At 48.3% G+C, this 19,000-nt stretch overlaps 1 protein-coding gene across 1 annotated transcript in view; it reads left to right on the top strand.

Annotated features, from left to right (window-relative positions):
* Nucleotides 1-19,000, top strand: part of PDIA5 (protein disulfide isomerase family A, member 5) — a 92,937-nt gene that overhangs the window by 39,163 nt on the left and 34,774 nt on the right. The window contains exons 6-10 of the mRNA XM_011950796.1: nt 870-962; nt 5,049-5,109; nt 10,290-10,357; nt 18,134-18,225; nt 18,340-18,411. Coding sequence (XP_011806186.1) covers nt 870-962; nt 5,049-5,109; nt 10,290-10,357; nt 18,134-18,225; nt 18,340-18,411 — 386 coding nt within the window. The remainder of the gene's footprint in view (nt 1-869; nt 963-5,048; nt 5,110-10,289; nt 10,358-18,133; nt 18,226-18,339; nt 18,412-19,000) is intronic.

Here is a 19,000-nt window from a genome sequence, read left to right as displayed (position 1 = left end):
TGACTGAGGGGGAAGGGAATGCTGCTTCTGCCCTGAACCGATGAGAGTGGCAGGGGGGTACGGAGCAGGGTGGAAGGACAGTGCCCGTCTTCCCTGCCCCTGTACGTCTTCCCCAAAGGGAGTGGAGATTTGAGTCATTGTACACATAACAAAGGCCAGCAAAGCCCTTTATCTGTAAGAACTTTGTCAGATCTTCAATCCAGGCAGTCTAGAAGAGGGGCCCAGGAAGAGAAGTGTAGCCACAAGGGTGAGGCCACATTGGTGCTCACCCTGCCCTGGGGGCTTCCCAGCCTGGACCCCACTTATTCACATATAGTGGAGGATAATCAGGATTTAATCCACTCCAAAACCAGTTTAGATCATGAAATACCAAGCAGGTCATAAGTAGGCATGATGATCTGCTTATGGGATGACAGTTTTAGTGGCTGCAGGAATGTGGAAATGTTTCCTTTGGACAAGACTGAGACCATTATTCCATTAGTCAGAAAGACTTCTTGGAGGAGATGAGATTTAGTAGAAACACTAATATGTCTCTGGTTTGAATAAGCCAACTCATTGTCTCAAATTTTCTTTTTTTTTGTCTATGAAGATGCATATTAGGCATGGACCACCTGACTGGAGTGGGCAAGGTGTCTTGTGATTGAAAAAGCCTGGTGGGAGTGATGGAGGTGCATTTTTGGGGCACTTATCCGTGATGTCAGTGGACAGTGGAAATAACACACCCTCCAAGCTTATGCCACATGCAGTCCTGAACCCAGCACCTGGTGTGCGCAGGTCTCCAGGCAGGGAAACAGGACAGGTTCCTGATTCCCCCACCTCCCTCTTTTCAGGACTAAAATGCATTTTCTCTTCTCTCTTTTTTTCCTCAGTCCATAGTGGCTTTTTTGAAGGATCCAAAAGGGCCCCCACTGTGGGAGGAAGATCCTGGAGCCAAAGATGTTGTCCACCTTGACAGTGAAAAGGTAATGTATTCCTGTCAGTTCTGATGGATGCTGGAATCTTCCCTAGTACTAGGGCCTCCCAAGGAAAGGAGCCCAACGAACTGAGAAATGGGACTATTCCAGGATCACTTGTATTTCCTCTAGGGAAGCTAGGCCAGGACCCTAATATTTGACTCCCCTTCCCAGCTCCATCTTGTAACCAGTGGCGATCACACGTTGCCTGAGAATTTTCTTCATTCTTCACCTTCCTTATTTAATGTATTTGAACACGTTTAGATTTTCCATACATTAATATAGATTGAAATGTTCTCTCTCTATTGTGTAATCCAGATGTTGCTAGGATTGGCTTTACATCTTGGTTTTTTTTTTGTTTTTTTTTTTTTAAAGAATAACCTTAGCGATTTAGGTTAGATTTCCAGAGACTTGAGGCAGATCTCTATAATTCTGGATCATTCTATAGCTTTCAACCAATTATTAACCCTCTTATGCTTTGATTTCCAAATTTGGCCAGGGGTGGAGGTAGAAGGGTAGATCTAGATTATAGTCTTTCTTAGTCCTTAAGTATTTAACAAAAGCTATGACAGGCCGGTTGTGGTGGCCGGTGTTTGTGGTCCTAGCTACTCAGGAGGCTGAGGCAGGAGGATCGCTTGAGCCTAGGAGTTCAAGGGTAGCCTGGTCAACGCAGTGAGACCCCATCTCTAAAAAAATAAAGAATGCAAAAGCTGTGACACACATTGCCCCTCCGTCCACAGCCTGCCCACCTGACCTGAATGTGCATCTTTAGCCATGTGCATCCGTGTTTCTATGATGCCTTCACTTAGGATAGGCAAGAATTTCTGTGATAGTCCAGATGGTCTGTGAGGCAAGCAGTGCTTTCTGTAGATGGAGGGAGGAGGTTCATTCCTATCTCGATAAAATAAAACATAGCTTTCATCTTTCTCTTCCTCCTCTCCCTTTTCCTTTAAAATTGTTGACTCTTTTTTGTTGTTGTTTTTAGAGACAGGGTCTCGCTCTGTCACCCAGGCTGGAGGAGTACAGTGTTGTGATCATAGCTCACTGTAACCTTGAATTCCTGGGCTCAAGCAATCCTCCTGCTTCAGCCTCCTAAGTAAGTGGGACTACCAGCGCATGCCACCGTGCCTGGCTAGTTTTTAATTTTTTACTCACGCCTGTAATCTCAGTACTTTGGGAGGTGGAGACGGGTGGATCACTTGAGGTCAGGAGTTCAAGACCAGCCCGACCAACATAGTGAAACCCCATGTCTACTAAATTACAAAAATTAACTGGGCGTGGTGGCGCATGCCTGTAATCCCAGCTACTCGGGAGGCCAAGGTACGAGAATTGCTTGAACTCCAGAGGCAGAGGCTGCAGTGAACCAAGATCATGCTACTGCACCCCAGCCTGGGTGGCAGAGTGAGACTCTGTCTCAAAAAAAAAAAGACATCTTCAAGATGACAATACTGGCTCTTTGTATCCCAGAAAATGTTGTGCCCAACCCTTAATTTGAATCACCACTGATCCACTTGGTTGGCCTACGGTGATGACACATTTTACTTTCCTCCAGAAAGTTAAAAAAAGGCATCATTTTCTTTTGTGCCAACAAGCATTAAGAGTACCGTCAATAGGCAAGTTACAGAGGCCCATGCCTATAATACCAGCATTTTGGGAGGCTGAGGTAGGAGGATTGCTTGAGGCTAGGAGTTCAAGACCAACTTGGGCAACATAGTGATAGCCTCCGCGCCGGGCCCACATGTTTTTTAAAAAGACGTCTTTAAGGCTGGGCACAGTGGCTCGCGCCTGTAATCCCAGCACTTTGGGAGGCCGAGGCGGGTGGATCACAAGGTCAGGAGTTCGAGACCGGCCTGGCCAACATGGTGAAACCCTGTCTCCACTAAAGATACAAAAAATTAGCCAGGCGTGATGGTGCATGCCTGTAATCCCAGCTACTCGGGAGACTAAGGCAGGAGAATTGCTTGAATCTGAGAGACGGAGGTTGCAGTGAGCCAAGATCATGCCATTGCCTCCAGCCTGGGTGACAGGGTGAGACTCATTCTCAAAAAAAAAAAAAAAAAAGCATAAGAGGGGCAAGTGCCAGGAGAGAGTGGCACATGTGCCTAGAACCATGGAAATACAAACAGCCTAAACGGAGAGCTGCTCCTGTGATGATAAATGTTGAGAGCTCCTCTGGAAAGTGATTGCCTGGTGCCTTCCTCCCCCAGATACAACGTCCTAACCTTCCTCAGGTTGTTCTTCTGTAACTGTAGGAATATCAAGTGGAAATATTTCTTTCACACCTGTAGCGAATCCTCTCGTTCTGCTTTGTGCTCTTTTCTCTCCTATGGAAATAAGAAGTATAGCTGGTTCTCTGCTAATAGAATGTCCACATAAATAATGAAAAGTTCCAAATTCAAGTTTGAATTGCTGATTCAATTTGTAGGCTTGGAATTTCATACTTTGTGAAGGTAATTAAGCATCTTTGAAGGTAATATCTGTTACTACTCAGGATATGAAACCAAATTTTATAGGCTCAATAAAAATCTCTTCTCGGATCTTTTACTAGCTTTTATCTCCAGAAATTCCAGAAGACAATTTTAGAAGTGTTTGCATCCTGTACCTCTAGTTAGGGTTAAATATCTTGGTTACTAATTTTGTTTGGAAATTAGTGCAAACAAAATTTGTTTGAAAATTAGTGCCTTAACCCTCTCTCTAGTTATGTAAACAAGGGTAAACTTTTCCAGAATTTATTCTAGTGTTTTGGATATCCACAAAAATTTAATCTTTTTTTAATCTAACTGAAAAATTTTAAGTTAATGCACATTGTTGAAAATTTAGAAAATACACCTTCAGCATAAAGAAAAAAAATAAATCACCCCATACCTTTACATTGAGAGAGATGCCTGCTGATATTTTTGTAGTCTTCCAGGCTTTCAAGGTAATGTATACATAATGTTTTTACTCACAAAGATGTCATTACATTTTATATGCTGTTTTGTAACTTGCTTCCCCCCACTTTAGTGCACCGTGCACATCTGATTGTGACATTAAATGCTCCTCTTTATCAGCTTTAATGATGCAGTAGTATCCCATTGTGCTGGATGTGCCATCATTTATTTACCTAATACCTTCTTGCTGCCAGAAAGCTGCATTTTGAAATTTTCTTACTTTCCTTATTATTCAAAAGAGAAAACCCTCTCATTTTCTTCTGTAAAATGTGGTTGAGCAGCTTACTTTAATCAAAATATGCTCTTATCATCGTGCTTCACTGCAGTCCTTGATAGAGTTGCTTTTTCCCATCCATCGTTGGCTCTCGTTGGAAAAAAGTCTCTCTACCCTGTTCACACACTCAAGTCTTTACATGAGCACTGTGTGGCTGTTTGTCTTTTTGCCTTTATTGTATGTATCTAACAAATCATTATGTATTGCTTAATAACATGCCCGGCACTGTTCTAAGGGTTTTACAAATCCATTTTGCCTGTAACCTCCTGGAGGGTGGAGCAGGCCCCCTCCTTCTGCCCTGTGTGCTCCGTGGACTCCTGGGGACAAGGATGGTGGTGGCAGAGTTGGAGCCTGAGAAGAGATTAGCAAGAGATTAGTGGGTATGGGTTAACCCCTCTTCCCACAGTGAGCGGATCCCCATCTGGCCAAGTCGGGCACACATGAAAACAGCCATCCGCACCACAACAAAACCGCTGTGTAAGTCACAGGAAGGGGCAGCCTATTCAACAACCCCACGGAACAAAAACCGCTCTTTGCCATCTTTGAACTGTTCAGGTGGAACTGAAAGGAAAGCCAGCAGCCTGGACCTCACGACTCCCTCTCACCAGGTGGCCAAAGCCATTTGTTAGCTTGGGGCCTCAGTTTTCCCATCTGTAATACACGAGGGTGGTCTCAAATAGATCTTCTCTGTGGTTCTTCCAGCTCCGGACCTGCTGTGGCTCTGCCCCCACCCGCAAATCAGCTACCAGCATGTACTTTCTGAAGTGCTCACTCCTGCTCCCCTCCCCATCCCTACCCTTCACCCCGCTGTGTGCAGAAGGGTCAGGGAGGGGGTCTCATCCTGTTATTGTGTTGTGTGTGAGCTGCTGGTGTTCTCTTTTTGTGCCTCAGGACTTCAGACGGCTCCTGAAGAAGGAAGAGAAACCGCTCCTCATCATGTTTTATGCCCCCTGTGAGTGAACTTTCTCCCTTGGGCCAGAGCTAGTTGTTTAGTCTCTTTGTGGGAGGGAGGCGGGTGGGGGCTGCGGGCGGGGTTGGGGGGACTAGCCCGGGTGCCTCGCTTAGAATGCTGGAACTCATCTCTCCATCTGCTCCTCTTTTCCTTCGTCTTTGCCTTTTCATCTGGCTCCTCCCCTCCTGCTGTCCGCCCTGCACTCTGTCTCCACTAGAATCTGTGTCCTTCTACCCTCTTTATCCAGAGCTCCACCCTGTCTGGTCAGCTCCACTTTCCCCAGCCATGTCCCGTTTCCTGCTGGTGGTGCCATGCCTCAGTGCCGGTCACCCTGTGGCTGTTCTCCACCCCTCAGGCATGGGGTCGTGGTTCAGAGCCTGGCCCACCTCTGGGGCAGCAGCTCGTCTAGCTCTGACTCCTGCATCCTCTGCTGGCATCCTCTGCAGGTGCCACCTGGGAGGATCAGGGAACCAGGAGCAGAGAGAAATGGGTTCCAGGATTTGGGCTCAGTCCCTGTATGAGGCAGGAGGATGTGGAAATGGCAGGAGGATCTTTCAGATGACAGCCCGAACATGTGGGTTTGAATCCCAGCTGTGCCACCAGCAAGCCGGGTGAGCTTGGCCAAGTCCTTCACCTCGCTAGGTCTCAGTTTCCACATCTGTAAGAGAAGGGACTGGATCACAGTAGTGGCTTTCAAATTTTTTGACTGAATTTCACAGAATTAAAAACGTTTTATATTGCAACTCAGTATTAGAAGTATATATAAATTATATGCAAATAAGCTGAAACAAAAGTTTTGCAAAACCACTCTTGCCCTTACTATTGCCATCTGTTGTTTACCAGATGTAATGCCTACTATTTTCTGTTCTGTTTTATTTAAAAATTATTGATTATTCCTCCTGCTTCATAACTCTCTGACAAAGGGTCACCAAATTATGGCCCACGGGCCAGCTGCCTTTTTTGTAAAGGTTTATTAGAACCCAGCCATGGCCATACATTGATGTGATGTCTGTGGGTGCTCACGATCTATACCAGCAGAGTTGAGTACTTGTAACAGAGACAGTGTGACCTGCAGAGCCTCAAATATTCACTGTCTGGGCACCTCCACATTCTAATGGGTCCCAACTTACAGACTGAAAATAACCCTGGATTTGAGCCTGGCAAGGCCCTTTGTGCTGCCTCTGTGAGCTGCATTGGCCCTTCATGAAGCCAGTAGGGTCAGTGTCTCCCTGAAGGCTGTGGTGACAGAGGGGCTGTATATGATGCAAGGCAGGTGAGCCCAGGTGTGTGCGTGGCTCAGGAGGGTGTCATAGGCTCTGGTTTGTCATAGCAAACCAGAGTTCTGTTTGCTCATGAAAGCCCATCTCGAATCCCACTTCCTGAGTTATTTGCAAAGGTTCCTCCCATCTGTGCCCTGGGGATGATGTCCCCTGCCGGATGCCCCTCTGTGGCACTCTGGTGGTTCTGCCTGACTTGAGCCAGTAGTTTATTCGCCATAACAGCAGCCTTTCCTTAGCCTGTTTTTGGTTTGTTTGTTTGTTTCTTTGTTTTTTGTGACAGAGCCTTGCTCTGTTGCCCAGGCTGGAATGCAGTGGTGCCATCTCAGCTCACTGCAACCTCCACCCTCCGGGTTCAAATGATTCTCCTACCTCAGCCTCCCAAGTAGCTGGGACTACAGGTGCCTGCCATGACACCCAGCTAATTTTTTTTTATTTTTTGTAGAGATGTGGTTTTGCTATGTTGGCCAGGCTGGTCTCGAACTCCTGACCTCAGGTGATCCCCCACCTTGGCTTCCCAAAGTGCTGGAATTACAGGCATGAGCCACTGTGTCCAGCCCTCTCAGCCCTGTTTTGATTGCTGGGTGTCCTCCAGTCTCAGCCTCCTCCCCAGGCCTCCTCGCTGGCCCCAGGGCTGTGCTCGCCTGTGGGAGAAGGCCCTGGTGTCTCACTTGCTATAAATCCAGCTCTGCCCTGAATGGTAGCTACTTTAACCCTCACTCCTTCTCTTTATTAATGTTCTTTAGTTGGTTTCACCCCTTTTTGTTTCTTTGTGGAGGAATATTATTAGCTACCCAGCTGTGAATTGCTTTAGGAATTATCCTTGTCCACACAGATCCTAGAGGATGGGCCTCCTTTGGTGTATCTTAAAGTCCTTTGGGACGCAACACATTGGTTAAATGAAGCTGTAAAACGCAGTGTATGTCAACATGCAGCACGTGCCACAAGACAGCATCCAGGTGTAACCAGGCAGGTCTCAGTGTGATGCCATTAGTCATTTAGAAGTGGTGCACTGGCAGTTTGCGCCTGCATGCTGTGCCCTCTCCCGCCATGCACCCAGGCTGTGTGGCAGTGTGCTCATCCCACGCTTCACAACAGAGATGCGAGCACAGTTATCATCTTTACAGAAGAGAAAGCTGGGGCAGGGGAAGTTAGGTACCTCACAGAGTCAAAAAGCTTATTGGTGGTCGGGGAGGGAGGAGAAAACTCGGAGGTTAAGTTAAACTTTTGGTAGAGGGTCAGATTGGTTGGACTTCTAGGTCCCAAGGAACCTCAGGACTCTTTTTTTGATTATGCACGTGTGTATGTTTTTTTACAAAATGAAACAAGCTTGTGCTTTTAGCACACTAGTCTAATCAAGCCTTCATGGCATCAACATTCAGCTGATTCCTGGGATACACAGCAGTTCCCTAACTGGGATGTCTATTAGGACTCTGTGACCCTTTGGTCACATGTGGGATGAATGGGCCCAAAGGCAGTGGGAACCTTCGGTGGTGACAAGGAACCTGGCTCCCCAGGTTTGCTTTCTGAATTAATGATAAAATAGAAAGGCTGACTGCTCTGACTTTTGGGGTTTGAGAGTGATAATTAGTCTTACCTCTCCCCCTGCCTCCCAGTGGAATCAGCTAGAAGATAAACTCAGGAATCACAGGGCCAACTCTATTTTTGGTAAAGTTAAATTGGAAACTGGCTTGGCCTGTGGTTTCCTACTCCTCCTCCATCACCTTTCCCCCACCAATACCCTCCACCCAGCACCGCTGGCCCTGCCCACTGGGACAGCTGGCTGACTTACCCCCATTTCAGGGTATTGTTGCTGCAGGCTGCAAACAGGCAGAGCAGGAAGAGAGAGGCCACACTGTGGAGACAGATAGTAAATAAAGTTCTTGATAGATGAGTGTGGCCCAGTGGGCGTCAGACTCAAGTCACTGAGCGAAGAATGAGTGAAAGGCTGCAGGTGTCCCCCGCTTTATTTTCCTTCCTGGGGAGTGGAGCGACGTCCTCTTCCCTCACTGGAAGTGTTTCCCCCACCAAGGACCGGGAAGCACGTTCTCAGGCCTGGCGTTGAACTAAGATGTCTCTGTAGGCACTGAACATTCCCCAGCTCTATCTAACACCTGCGGGATACCTATCCCCACTGCACAGATAGGGAAGCCAAGGCTTGGAGAGCCCAAGCCACTTGCCCAGGATCACCCAGCCAGCGGGAGTCATGGGGAGATGCAGACCTCGGTCTCGGCCTCGTTCTTCCCAGAGCTGAGCTCCTTGCTCTGCACCACCTGCAGCCTCCTGTTTTCTACCCGGTGCGTTTCTCCCGGAGCATTGTTCCTGCTTCTGTTCTCCTCTCTCTGAATCCCCACAGTGGGAACAATGCCTCTGACAAGTGTCATATTCCTTCCTTCATGCTGCTGGTGGTGTTCGCACTGAGGTGGCAGGTCCCGAGGAGAGGTGCCTCTTACCTTCTGAGGGCAGATTCGGCAGGCTCCCACTGCAGGCTGGCCTCAAAACAGCCCCTTCTCTCCTGCCAGGACTGATGGCAGAACTTAAGCCCAGGGTTCACATACTGGGGTGTGTGTGAGTCCACCTGTCAGGAATGTCAGGAGGGGGCTGTGGGGCATTTTTGGAGCCTCATGGCCAAATGTCCTTTGTCTGCATCTTGTCCAATAGGCTTGGTGCTGGGGAGGTTCTGGTGACCCAGAAGGAATGTTGGCCTTCTGGCTTCACAGCTTGTCTAGGCGTCAGCTAAGCATGGATTGGAGCTAGGCTGCCTGTCACCACATGGACCCTGTGCCCGCTGTGCCAAGCTGAGATCAGCCTGACACATGGTTCCAGGCAGCTTTGGTTCTATGGTCTTCAGATGCATCTTAAGCCCTGTTTTGTAGCAGAGAGGCGGTCAGAAAGGGTAATAGCCTGGCACTTCAGAATCCCTGCTGTCTGAAGAAACTGCTCATGTCCTGTGGGATCGGTGCTGAAACATGGTCTGCTCTGGTTTAAGGGAAGGAGTTTAAGGTCACTCTGATATTTTAGTGGATGTTTGGGACCTGGCCTTCCTGGTCGCTTGAACCCAGGAGTTCAAGGCCCCCTATCAAGGCTGTGAGTGTTCACCACTAGGAGAGGAGTGTGACCATGGTAGATCACAGAGCCCCGGAGGGCTGAGCCAGGGCCATTGCACGCAGAATCCTTTGCTGTCAGAGCTGGAAGGGGCCTGAGGTTGTGTGGTCCAGCCCCCCTCACCTGCCAGAAGAAACAGCCCAGGGAGAGGAGGTGACTTCTCCAAGGCCTTCAGCAAGTGGAGCGAAGATCAGAGTCCGCGTGGCATCCCGATTCCTGGCCCGTCGCTCTTCCCACGGGCCAGAGCCAGCACTGTTCACGGTCAGCCTGCCTCCGGTCATTGCTTAATTATCCTTGTTAATGAAAGAGAAAGGAGGCATGGACATTCCAAAAGTGATTGTATTCGTGGTCACACGTTTTTCTTCATAATGGCATTTGACTCTGGCTCATTTGCAGGCCCTGCCTGGGCAGTGAGGGGTGGCTTTTCACTGTGCACGCAGCAGTTGCTCTCTTGACACCTGTTCTGGTTTTCTGAATTTCTGTTGAATTCATTATCAGCACTGAAGTATTCTGGGCTCTGCTCTTCTCCCATCATGTCAGGTTTGTTTCTTCAGTCCAACATTTATGAGTGGTTGCTGGGCAGTGCCTTGTTTTGCACCACTGATACTGTAAGCTCTTTGGGGGCCAGGACTCCCGCCTCCTGTTCCTTTTGTGTTCCCAGGGTCTGGAATAGTCCTGAGCTTCTCAAGGCTGGATAAGCATTTGTTGGGTAGAGGATGGCCATGGGGAGGCAGGGCAGAGTGCAAGGGCTCAGCCATCCCTGTAACCGGATGTGGTCTCTCTCCTGCCTGTGACCAGGGTGCAGCATGTGCAAGAGGATGATGCCACATTTCCAGAAGGCTGCAACTCAGCTACGAGGCCACGCCGTAAGTGAGGCACCATTGCCTGGCAGGGCTGGGTCACTCTTGGACTTGGCAGAGGAAGGGTGCCGGGGGTGGGGTGGGGACAGGTTTTGAAATGGTGAGGATGGCTGACCCTGCTGCCTGGGCCGTTGCTGAATCAAAGCTTTGCTTGGAGCTCAGAGACCTGTTCTCTGTGAAGGTTGAGAAGTCTACCAAGTTGCTAGGACCAGGAGAGTTTGACACCTGCCAAAGGCCAGTGATAAAATAGGACACCAGCAAGATGCACATGTGGCATTGTCAGGGGACCAGGGACCAAGGTCAGAACATCATGAGTCCAGAATTTTGAGGGCTGGGCTCCAAAGTGAGCTGAGGCAGCTGTTGGGGAGCCCAATGGCAAAGAAGAGGGTGCGATGACCTTAGGGGTGGACCAGAAGCATAAAGGGGGCTCACAGAGGTGACGGCCTGTCCAGCCTTCCCAGGCTCTGTGGTTCCTGTGGGGCGAGAAGAATGGTGGAAACCAGAGGAGGAGGAGGTGGGTCTGGATGGGGAGTGAGACACCTAGGAATGCAGGCATTCTCCCAGGAGGGAGTGTAGGGAAGGATAGGCAGAATGGAGACACATGTCCTAAGGATGCCCACCTCTACAGGAGGAGGAAGAGAAGCCACTAAGGAAATGGGCCTTCTGAGAAGTAGGAGCAGCTGGGATGGGGCAGAGAGGTAAAAGGGGAACATGGAGTGTTGCGGGGGAGAAGAGAGCTGGGAGGGGGGACAGACATTATCCAGAAGGGCCAAGGGTCAGTCACCAAATGCTCCCTGGTACCTCTGTGTTCCCCCACCCTGCCAGGCTTTTTGTTCTCTGCCTTGTGTCTTACTTTTTCATTGTGGTAAAAAACATGTAACATTACATTGACTATCTTAGTCATTTCTAAATGTACAGTTCAGTAGTGCTGAGTATATTTACACTGTTGTGCAACCTTTCTCTAGAACTTTTTCATTTTGCAAACCTGAAATTCTATACCCACTACATATGAATTCTGCCTTCTCATCCCACCCCTGCCCTTGATAAACTGCCTTTCTACTTTCTGTTTCTATGATTATATATGTATATATATCTGTCTGTTTTAGAGACAGGGTCTCACTATGTTGCCCAGGTTGGACTTGAACTCCTGGGCTCAAGCGATCCTCCCATCTTAGCCTTCTGAGTAGCTGGGACTTCAGGGGTGTGCCATCTGGCCAGGCCTATTTCTATGATTTTGACTATTTTAAGTTACTCCTATGAGTGGAATCTATAGTATTTGTCCTTCTGTGACTGGCTTATTTTGCTTAGCATTATATCCTCAAGGTTCATCCATGTAGCATGTCATAGGATTTCCTTCTTTTTTTAGGGCTGAATTATATTCCACTGTATGTACGTACCATATTTTCTTCACACACTCATCTGTTGATGAGTTGCTTCCAGCTTTCTTGGATGCTGCAAATAATGCTGCAATGAACATGGGTGTGCAAATACCTCTCTGGGATCCTGCTTCTAATTCTTTTCGATTTCTGTTTGTCCATTTTTGCACTTTCCCCAAGTAGCAGAAGTATCTTGTTTTGATGGCAACATAAAAACAGCTGCTGGCTCCTCTAGGGAGCGTGGAAAAATCCATACGTCTTTCATGAAAGGTTATCGAGAGGAGCCATCTCAGTGGTGTGGCCAAAGCCCCATTAAGGGAGATCTGAGGTCCTGAAACTGCATCATGATCTTTGTGGATCAAATTAAGTGGTGATTAGCTCAAAGTCAACTTAAAAAGTTTAAGTGGCAGCACCTGGGCATGGCGATGGCCCTGCTCACCAGCTGCAAGATGGGGCTGCAGAAAGCCAATGCTTTCTCTTTTGACCTCATTCTGGGGTGACACCGAGGTCCTGCTTGCTTCTCACTAATGAATTTTTAGTAACTTGCCTGGAGACATTTGGTCTTGGGGCACACATACATCACTCCAGGGAAGTTTCACTTCACATTATTGGGACCTCAATAGATACCATATTTTGAGATTATTTAGCCTGGAGAAAAGAATTAATTACCCACAGTATTTTCTCTGCCTACACCCGCATACACTTAGAAATCTGCTCAGCTCAACTTCCTGAATTCTGTGCTGTGGAAGGTAAGTAGCTCAGCCCCAAATCAGATCACAAGTTATCCTGGCCAGACCCACTGAAGCAGAAGAGGACTTGGTGCCAGTCTTGGTGCATCTCGTGGGCCATTCTCAGCCAATGCTGCATCCACTGCCAAACTCAGTATTCTTCCAGGCCCCCTCCCACACTGCCACAGAGCTTGTCCCTGTCACGCACAGCCAGATACATTCATCTTTGCTTTTGTTCCAGATCACTTTGTTCAGCACTTGAAACTAATTATGATATGTGAGTTTCTTGGGCACGGGAGTCGTGTTCATGTCTATTTCTTTAGCACGTAGCACAGGGCCAAGCTCACATTAGATACCCGGTATTTGCCAATGAATGAATAGGCTTGTGGCTCATCACTCCGGTGGGTATGTTTTATTTTAAGCTCTATATTAAGAGTGATGGTCCTCTCTTTTAAAGGAATTCAGAGCATTTGTTATTAAGGCCAGAAGCATAGTGAGAAGGATATTTGTGGGGCAGGTTATAAGGTTAACTGCAAAGACCACTTGTGTTCAGAATACCAGCTTCCGGCAGGGCATGGTGGCTCATGCCTGTAATCCCAGTGCTTTGGGAGGCCAAGGCAGGAGGATCACTTGAGGTAATACCAGCCCGGGCAGCACAGTGAGACCCCATGTCTACAAAAATTTTTAAAAATTAGCTGGGTGCAATGGCATACACCTGTAGTCAATGTATGCCTACCTCTACTTGGGAGGCTGAGGTAGGAGGATCACTTGAGCCCAGGAGTTTAAGGCTACAGTGAGCTATGATTGTGCCATGCTCTGTGCAACAGAGTGAGATCCTGTCTCTAAAAAAAAGAAAAAATGAATTTCAGCTTCTCCTGCCTGGCCCAGGTCTAGAAATATAAAAGTTACCCATTCTAATTCCCTCAACATTACAGAAAAGTCAGGGGTGTTGTCTACAAAGCTGGGCAAGTCAAGCTGTGACCAGGTGTTGGCTGCCTTGGCCTAAGACATCTGGGTTGTGTAAACTCATTTCTTTGTTTGTGTATTTTCTTGCTTGGGTTTGTTTTGTTTTATTTTCCCTTTCATTTCCTAGAAAAGCATCTTCTGGAAAGTTCTAGCCCTTTCCCAGCTACATAAAGGGGGAAGGGCCCTGGCCACTGCAGGCATCACCCATGTTGGAGGCCCCTAGAGGCTAGGGCTTACTCTGCAGGGGCAGCTCACCAGGAACTGGGGACCGGGCTAGACGGGTTGAGTGACCACAGGTGTCAATTGCTTTTTGTCTTCACACACAGAGAAGAGGTGGGACTAATAAATGGGCTGCTGTTCCCCAGAAATCAAAACTCACCTCCTCCTCACTGCTGAAACACAGCTGGATTAGGGCCTTCTGTCTCCTCTTCATCTCTGTCACCTTTGAGCCTTTATGGCTGGCTCTGTCTGTGGCAAGGGTCAAAAATCTTCCTCCTCTACAGATTTCTTGGGAGGTGTTCAACCTGATGATATCATTAGGAAGGAAGGCATGCCAGGTCAGGGATGCACAGCCTTTGCCATTTCCAAACTTAGGGCTGCCTCTTTTTTGCTGTCATTGATGTCTGGTGACTCATTGCATCTGTCCCATCTACTCCTGCTAATTGACATCCTCATTAGCAGCCAGGCTGCCCCTATCTCAGAGCAACCGTTAGAAGGAGCCCTGTCTCCGTCTGCCTCTTCCCAGCCTTGCCAGTTATTGACATGTGCACTGAGCCTTTGAGCTTTGCCAGTCTTTGGTGGACCTCGGCCATGATGGGCCAGTCTGGGTATAAACACCATGAAATAGAACCGTCATGACGACAGATTTGTACAGACCAGGCTCTAGTGCTGGTTCTTGCTAACCAGCTGGGAGATCTTGGTCCAAGTTCCTTAGCCTTAGAGCCTCCATTTTTCCATCTGTAAAATGGAGATGATAATGCCAACCCTGCCCACCTCACTGGGTTGTGGTGAGGAACAAATGGGCTGTGCGGAAGAAGCCCTGTACCCCACAGAGCACTCACAGACAAAGGTGACTGATCCCCTCTCTTCCCTACAGGTGCCCTGCACCATGTTCCTCCCACCGGCTAGATGGGGGTGCTCCCAAGGTTCCGCTTTCCTGTTAACACATTGGAGCAAGGGTTTGTCTTATTATGGTTTGCCCTCCAATGACCGCATCTCTGTCCATAGCTTCAATAAAACATAACTCTGTGGAGCCCGAGTCCTTCCCCTAAGTGCCAGTGTCACATGTCAGATGGCTTGCTTCACATCTCCGTCTGGATTTTTTCACTTGTGTCTCAAATGCATGTCTGAAAATTCAGTGTCTTTCCATCTGGCAGACTGTGAACTTTGCATTAAGACCTTTCCCCAGGGGCCAGGCTCTTTCCCCGCCCCCCACCCCCACATCTCTTTACTGAGGCATCATCAGGCATCTTCCTCATGCACCCTTCATCCTCTCGCTGCCCACCAGTCCTGTCCACGCTCTAGTGGGCCATGCTAACAGGTTGGCAAAGGCTGCTGACTTGTCTCCCGACCACAGCATTCCCTCATAGCTTGTCCTTTCTGCTTTGAGAGATGCAACTGGGTTGCAGATTGCTTTCTTACTTAGAAACCCTCGGGAGGTCTCCATCACTTCCTGAATACAGTCCTGATTTCTCAGGCATTTCAAGCCTTTCCCAAAGTGATCCTGGCCAACTCATTCAGCCTTTTCTCTCATGTCTTCTCCTTTCTGTGTATCCTGCCTTCCAGTTAGAAGGAAATGTGCTCCATTTCTTGGGCCACATCTTTCTTTGCCTTGCCTCCAGTTGCCCATCCCGGGATGTCTGTTGAAATCTTACTCCCCTCTGAGTGTAAGCTCACATACAGCCTACGCTGAGAAGCTGCCGTGATGATTCCTGGCAGCAGGGCTGAACACACAGAAGAGCATGTCACACCAGCTGAGTGGCCCCAAGCATGCAGATGGCGGTGGGGAGGGGGGAGGCTGTGTTCTTATCTTCTCCGTAGGCCGAGACCAGGTGTTTCACCTTGTTTGACTTCACAAATTCTAACTCCAGAGAGTGTTTGTATGTAGTTGTTCAAAAACCTTTGTCTCATTAACTAATAGATGCCCCCAAAGTGGCACAAAAGTGCTACAGAAACTTGGAGAATTAAGAGCTCACCCCAAGCAAAGGTGGTTTGAAAAGGCTGCCTAGAGAGGTGAGGTTTGATTTGCCTTAAGGGATGGGTGAGTCTGGGGGTCTCCAGGAAGTGAGGGATGGGCAGCCTCAGCAAGGGGACTGGAAGGCACCAAGTGGGGACCAGGAGAGAACAGCAAGTGTTCCAGAAATGTGGGCAGAAATAGAGCATCTCCTAGTCCTAGTAACAGAAATAGCTAATACACTTTGAGTGTTATTGATACTTTCCTTGTATTATCTCATTGAATCTTCTCAACAACCACATGAAGCGGCTGCAGATGAGGAAAGTGAGACACAGAGACAACTGTGACTCGTTGAAGGAAATACACGACCACATGGGGAATCGGGACTCAAACCCAGGCATCCCGAGCCCATGCTTCCAGCCACTGCACCATGTTGCTGCTGCACTCAGCAAGATGTCTGAGAAGGCAGACGGCCCAACTTCCTTCCTGTGCAGAAATCTCCGACTGTCTTGTTCCTGGGAGAATAAAAAATCTAGACCCTAACAGGTGTACAATGAAGAGTTTTGTAAGAAAGAAAGATTCAAAAATGAAATAGGTAACATATGGGCATTGAATATGGAGCTGGATTTTCACCTATATTCAATGAAATTGGAAGGTTTTGTGCAGGGAAGTGATGTAATGAGCAAGGAGGACATGTAAGATTAATCTGTGGTGAATGTGCACTGACACTGGGGAGATCAATTAGGCAGAAAAAAAAGGACTTTTAAAGTAGACAAATATTACTGGAACAGGCCACTGGAGCAGTCTGGGAAATGAGCAGAATGACTTTTATAGAACATTCCAGGGCTTCAAGTAAATTTGAATTCAAATTTTTTCTTCCTGTATTATTTACTGCATCCTAAAATGGGTTAGGAAAAAAAAAATCAGTGATTTGGTGAGCATTTATTGTGTCCTTGCTGTATGTGAGGCCTTGTGCTCGGGACTTAAAACAATTGGAAAGATATCCAGGTGCCCCTAGGAATGGAGGGGCCAGAGACACAGTGGCTCCCATCACCAGGAAGACTTGGTAGGAAGATGACAGTTACTGAGCTCCAGTTTTGTGCTAAAACCTCTCATCTCATTTAGTTCTCTAAAGAGCCCTGTGATGTTCACATCTTCCAGCAAGGGGCCTCAGTGAGGGTGAGTGACTTGCCCAAGGTCACATGACTCATAGGTGGAGGCTGTCTTTGCAATCAAGTTTATTGTCCGCTGAAACCACTATTTATTTTTCTCTCTGTGTGTGTCCTTGTATATTATTCAGTGAAGTCCAGCTTCCTGGGTTTCTTCTCTCTGCTTCTGTAACTGCTGCTGGCTTTTTTTAAACTTACTTTTCCCTCGCTTCTATGCCACTCTGCTTTGTGGAACATCCTTTGTGTGTCTGGCCATTCTAGCTACATTCTCTGGTGAGAACAGATTCAAAGTCCTGCCTAGGCATGCTGGCTCATGCCTGTAATTCTGGTACTTTGGGAGGTTGAAGGGGGAGGATCGCTTGAGCCCAGGAGTTGGAAGCCAGCCTGGGCAACACAGCAAGACCTCATCTCTACCAAAAAGAAAAAAATTATTAGCCGGACATAGTGGTACACGCCTGTGGTCCCAGCTACTCAGGAAGCTGACGGGGGAGGATTGCTTGAGCCCAGGAGTTAGAGGGTGCAGTGAGCTATGATCATGCCACCGCAGAGGGAGTTTTAGGGGATTCTTTATTTGAGTCAGTCTTAGTATTTAGCTACATCATCAGTTACCCAGCCACTAAAATACTCTTTCTGATTCAGGGATAGTGGACATGTGGACCCCTGGAGCCAGAATATGTTCAGAATTCTGAGATGATGATCCAGCCAGGCTGTGGGTAATGGTCACCAACAGGAGGAAACACTGGGGAGACACAGCACGGCCTAGAGGGAGGAGAGTTAGGCAGATGCCTCGTTTCTCGTGTTGTGTTATGAGAACCGCACAGCCTCCCTGGCCATGTATAAGCTGTGAGTTTTGAAAATGTCACACTCAATCCTAGGTGGGCAAACCGTGAGGTATCGAGGAAGGTGTCTAAGGACGTTGTGCAGAGCTGAATTGGTGTGTGAAAGCCACTTACTTCCATTGCTTAGGAAAGAGTACAACCCTAGTTGACATGAGCAGAGAAACAGGCGTTAACACATCCTTGACTGTGGCCCCTCTCTGAGAGCAGTGTGAAGTTGATGGCAAGGCCAGGCTTCTTCTGCAACCCTCAGAACATTTGTGTTGCTCTGGGGTGGTTCTTCCTGCAGGGAGCCAGAGGGAGCAGGCATGCGGAGTGCAGCTCTCGGCCCAGCTGCCTGGCTTCTCCAGCGCCAGGTCATGATTCCTGGCTGGCTTCGCTGGCCTTGTTTCTCAGCAGCCCTGATGCACATCAGTCTGTGGGGCTTTGTCCCACATGTCTTTCTGGTGGGACAGCAGCTGGACAGATGGCGTGTGGACTAGAGGGTGTCTGTAGGGCACAGGCTCCACACGGCTGTTCTCCGCTTCCTCCCAGGTGCTGGCCGGGATGAATGTCTACTCCTCTGAATTTGAAAACATCAAGGAGGAGTACAGCGTGCGCGGCTTTCCCACCATCTGCTATTTTGAGTACGTCCCCCACTTTCCTTCTAAAGCTCACCTCCCTCCTTGGTGATTGACCATAATCTCAGGGTGGCATTTGCATCCCTGACTGAGCCCACGTTGTTTCTCCACATTTCACAGGAAAGGACGGTTCTTGTTCCAGTATGACAACTATGGGTCCACGGCCGAGGACATCCTGGAGTGGCTGAAGAAGTAAGTGGGGTGTGTGTGTGTGTCAGGGGGTGTGGACCCACAGGGCGGGGCACCTGCTGGGCCTGAGGGTCGCAGGGCTCTGGCTGGGGATTGGGGGAGAGAATGAGGAAGGGAATTGTGGTACTGCCTGCATAGCTGTCTCTGGCTTGAGTCTAGGTCACTATGGGGATTGTGGGAATTTAGGTTGCAGGAGCCATGAGGATTTGGTGTGACTTTGGCCTGTGATGATCAGACCTGCCTCAGTGTTGGGTGTGGAATCTGTCTCTCCTATCTCCCTTCTCCATGGGTTGGAATTGGGGAGGGGCTGTCTAAGCCTGTCAGCACTTCTGGAATAGTCAGGGCCTTTCTGAAATCTTCCCACATTTCACATCAAGTTTCTCCTCAACACATCTATCTGGTGGATAGAGGTATTTCTCACCTAGGCTACCAGGTTTGAGAGAGGTTCCACTGCAGGGCTCTCTGAAAATAGAATTGTCAGTTGAACACTTATTTCAAACACACACTGTCTTAGGTGCTGTGAAGGTACTAAGAAATATTCTAATGCCTTAGGTTTGCTCAGTGCTTTACTGTTCAACCCCCACAGGCATTG

This window comes from Colobus angolensis, unplaced genomic scaffold, assembly GCF_000951035.1.
Source record: "Colobus angolensis palliatus isolate OR3802 unplaced genomic scaffold, Cang.pa_1.0 Scaffold31, whole genome shotgun sequence".
NCBI lineage: Eukaryota > Metazoa > Chordata > Mammalia > Primates > Cercopithecidae > Colobus > Colobus angolensis.
This window is presented reverse-complemented; position numbering and strand designations above follow the sequence as displayed.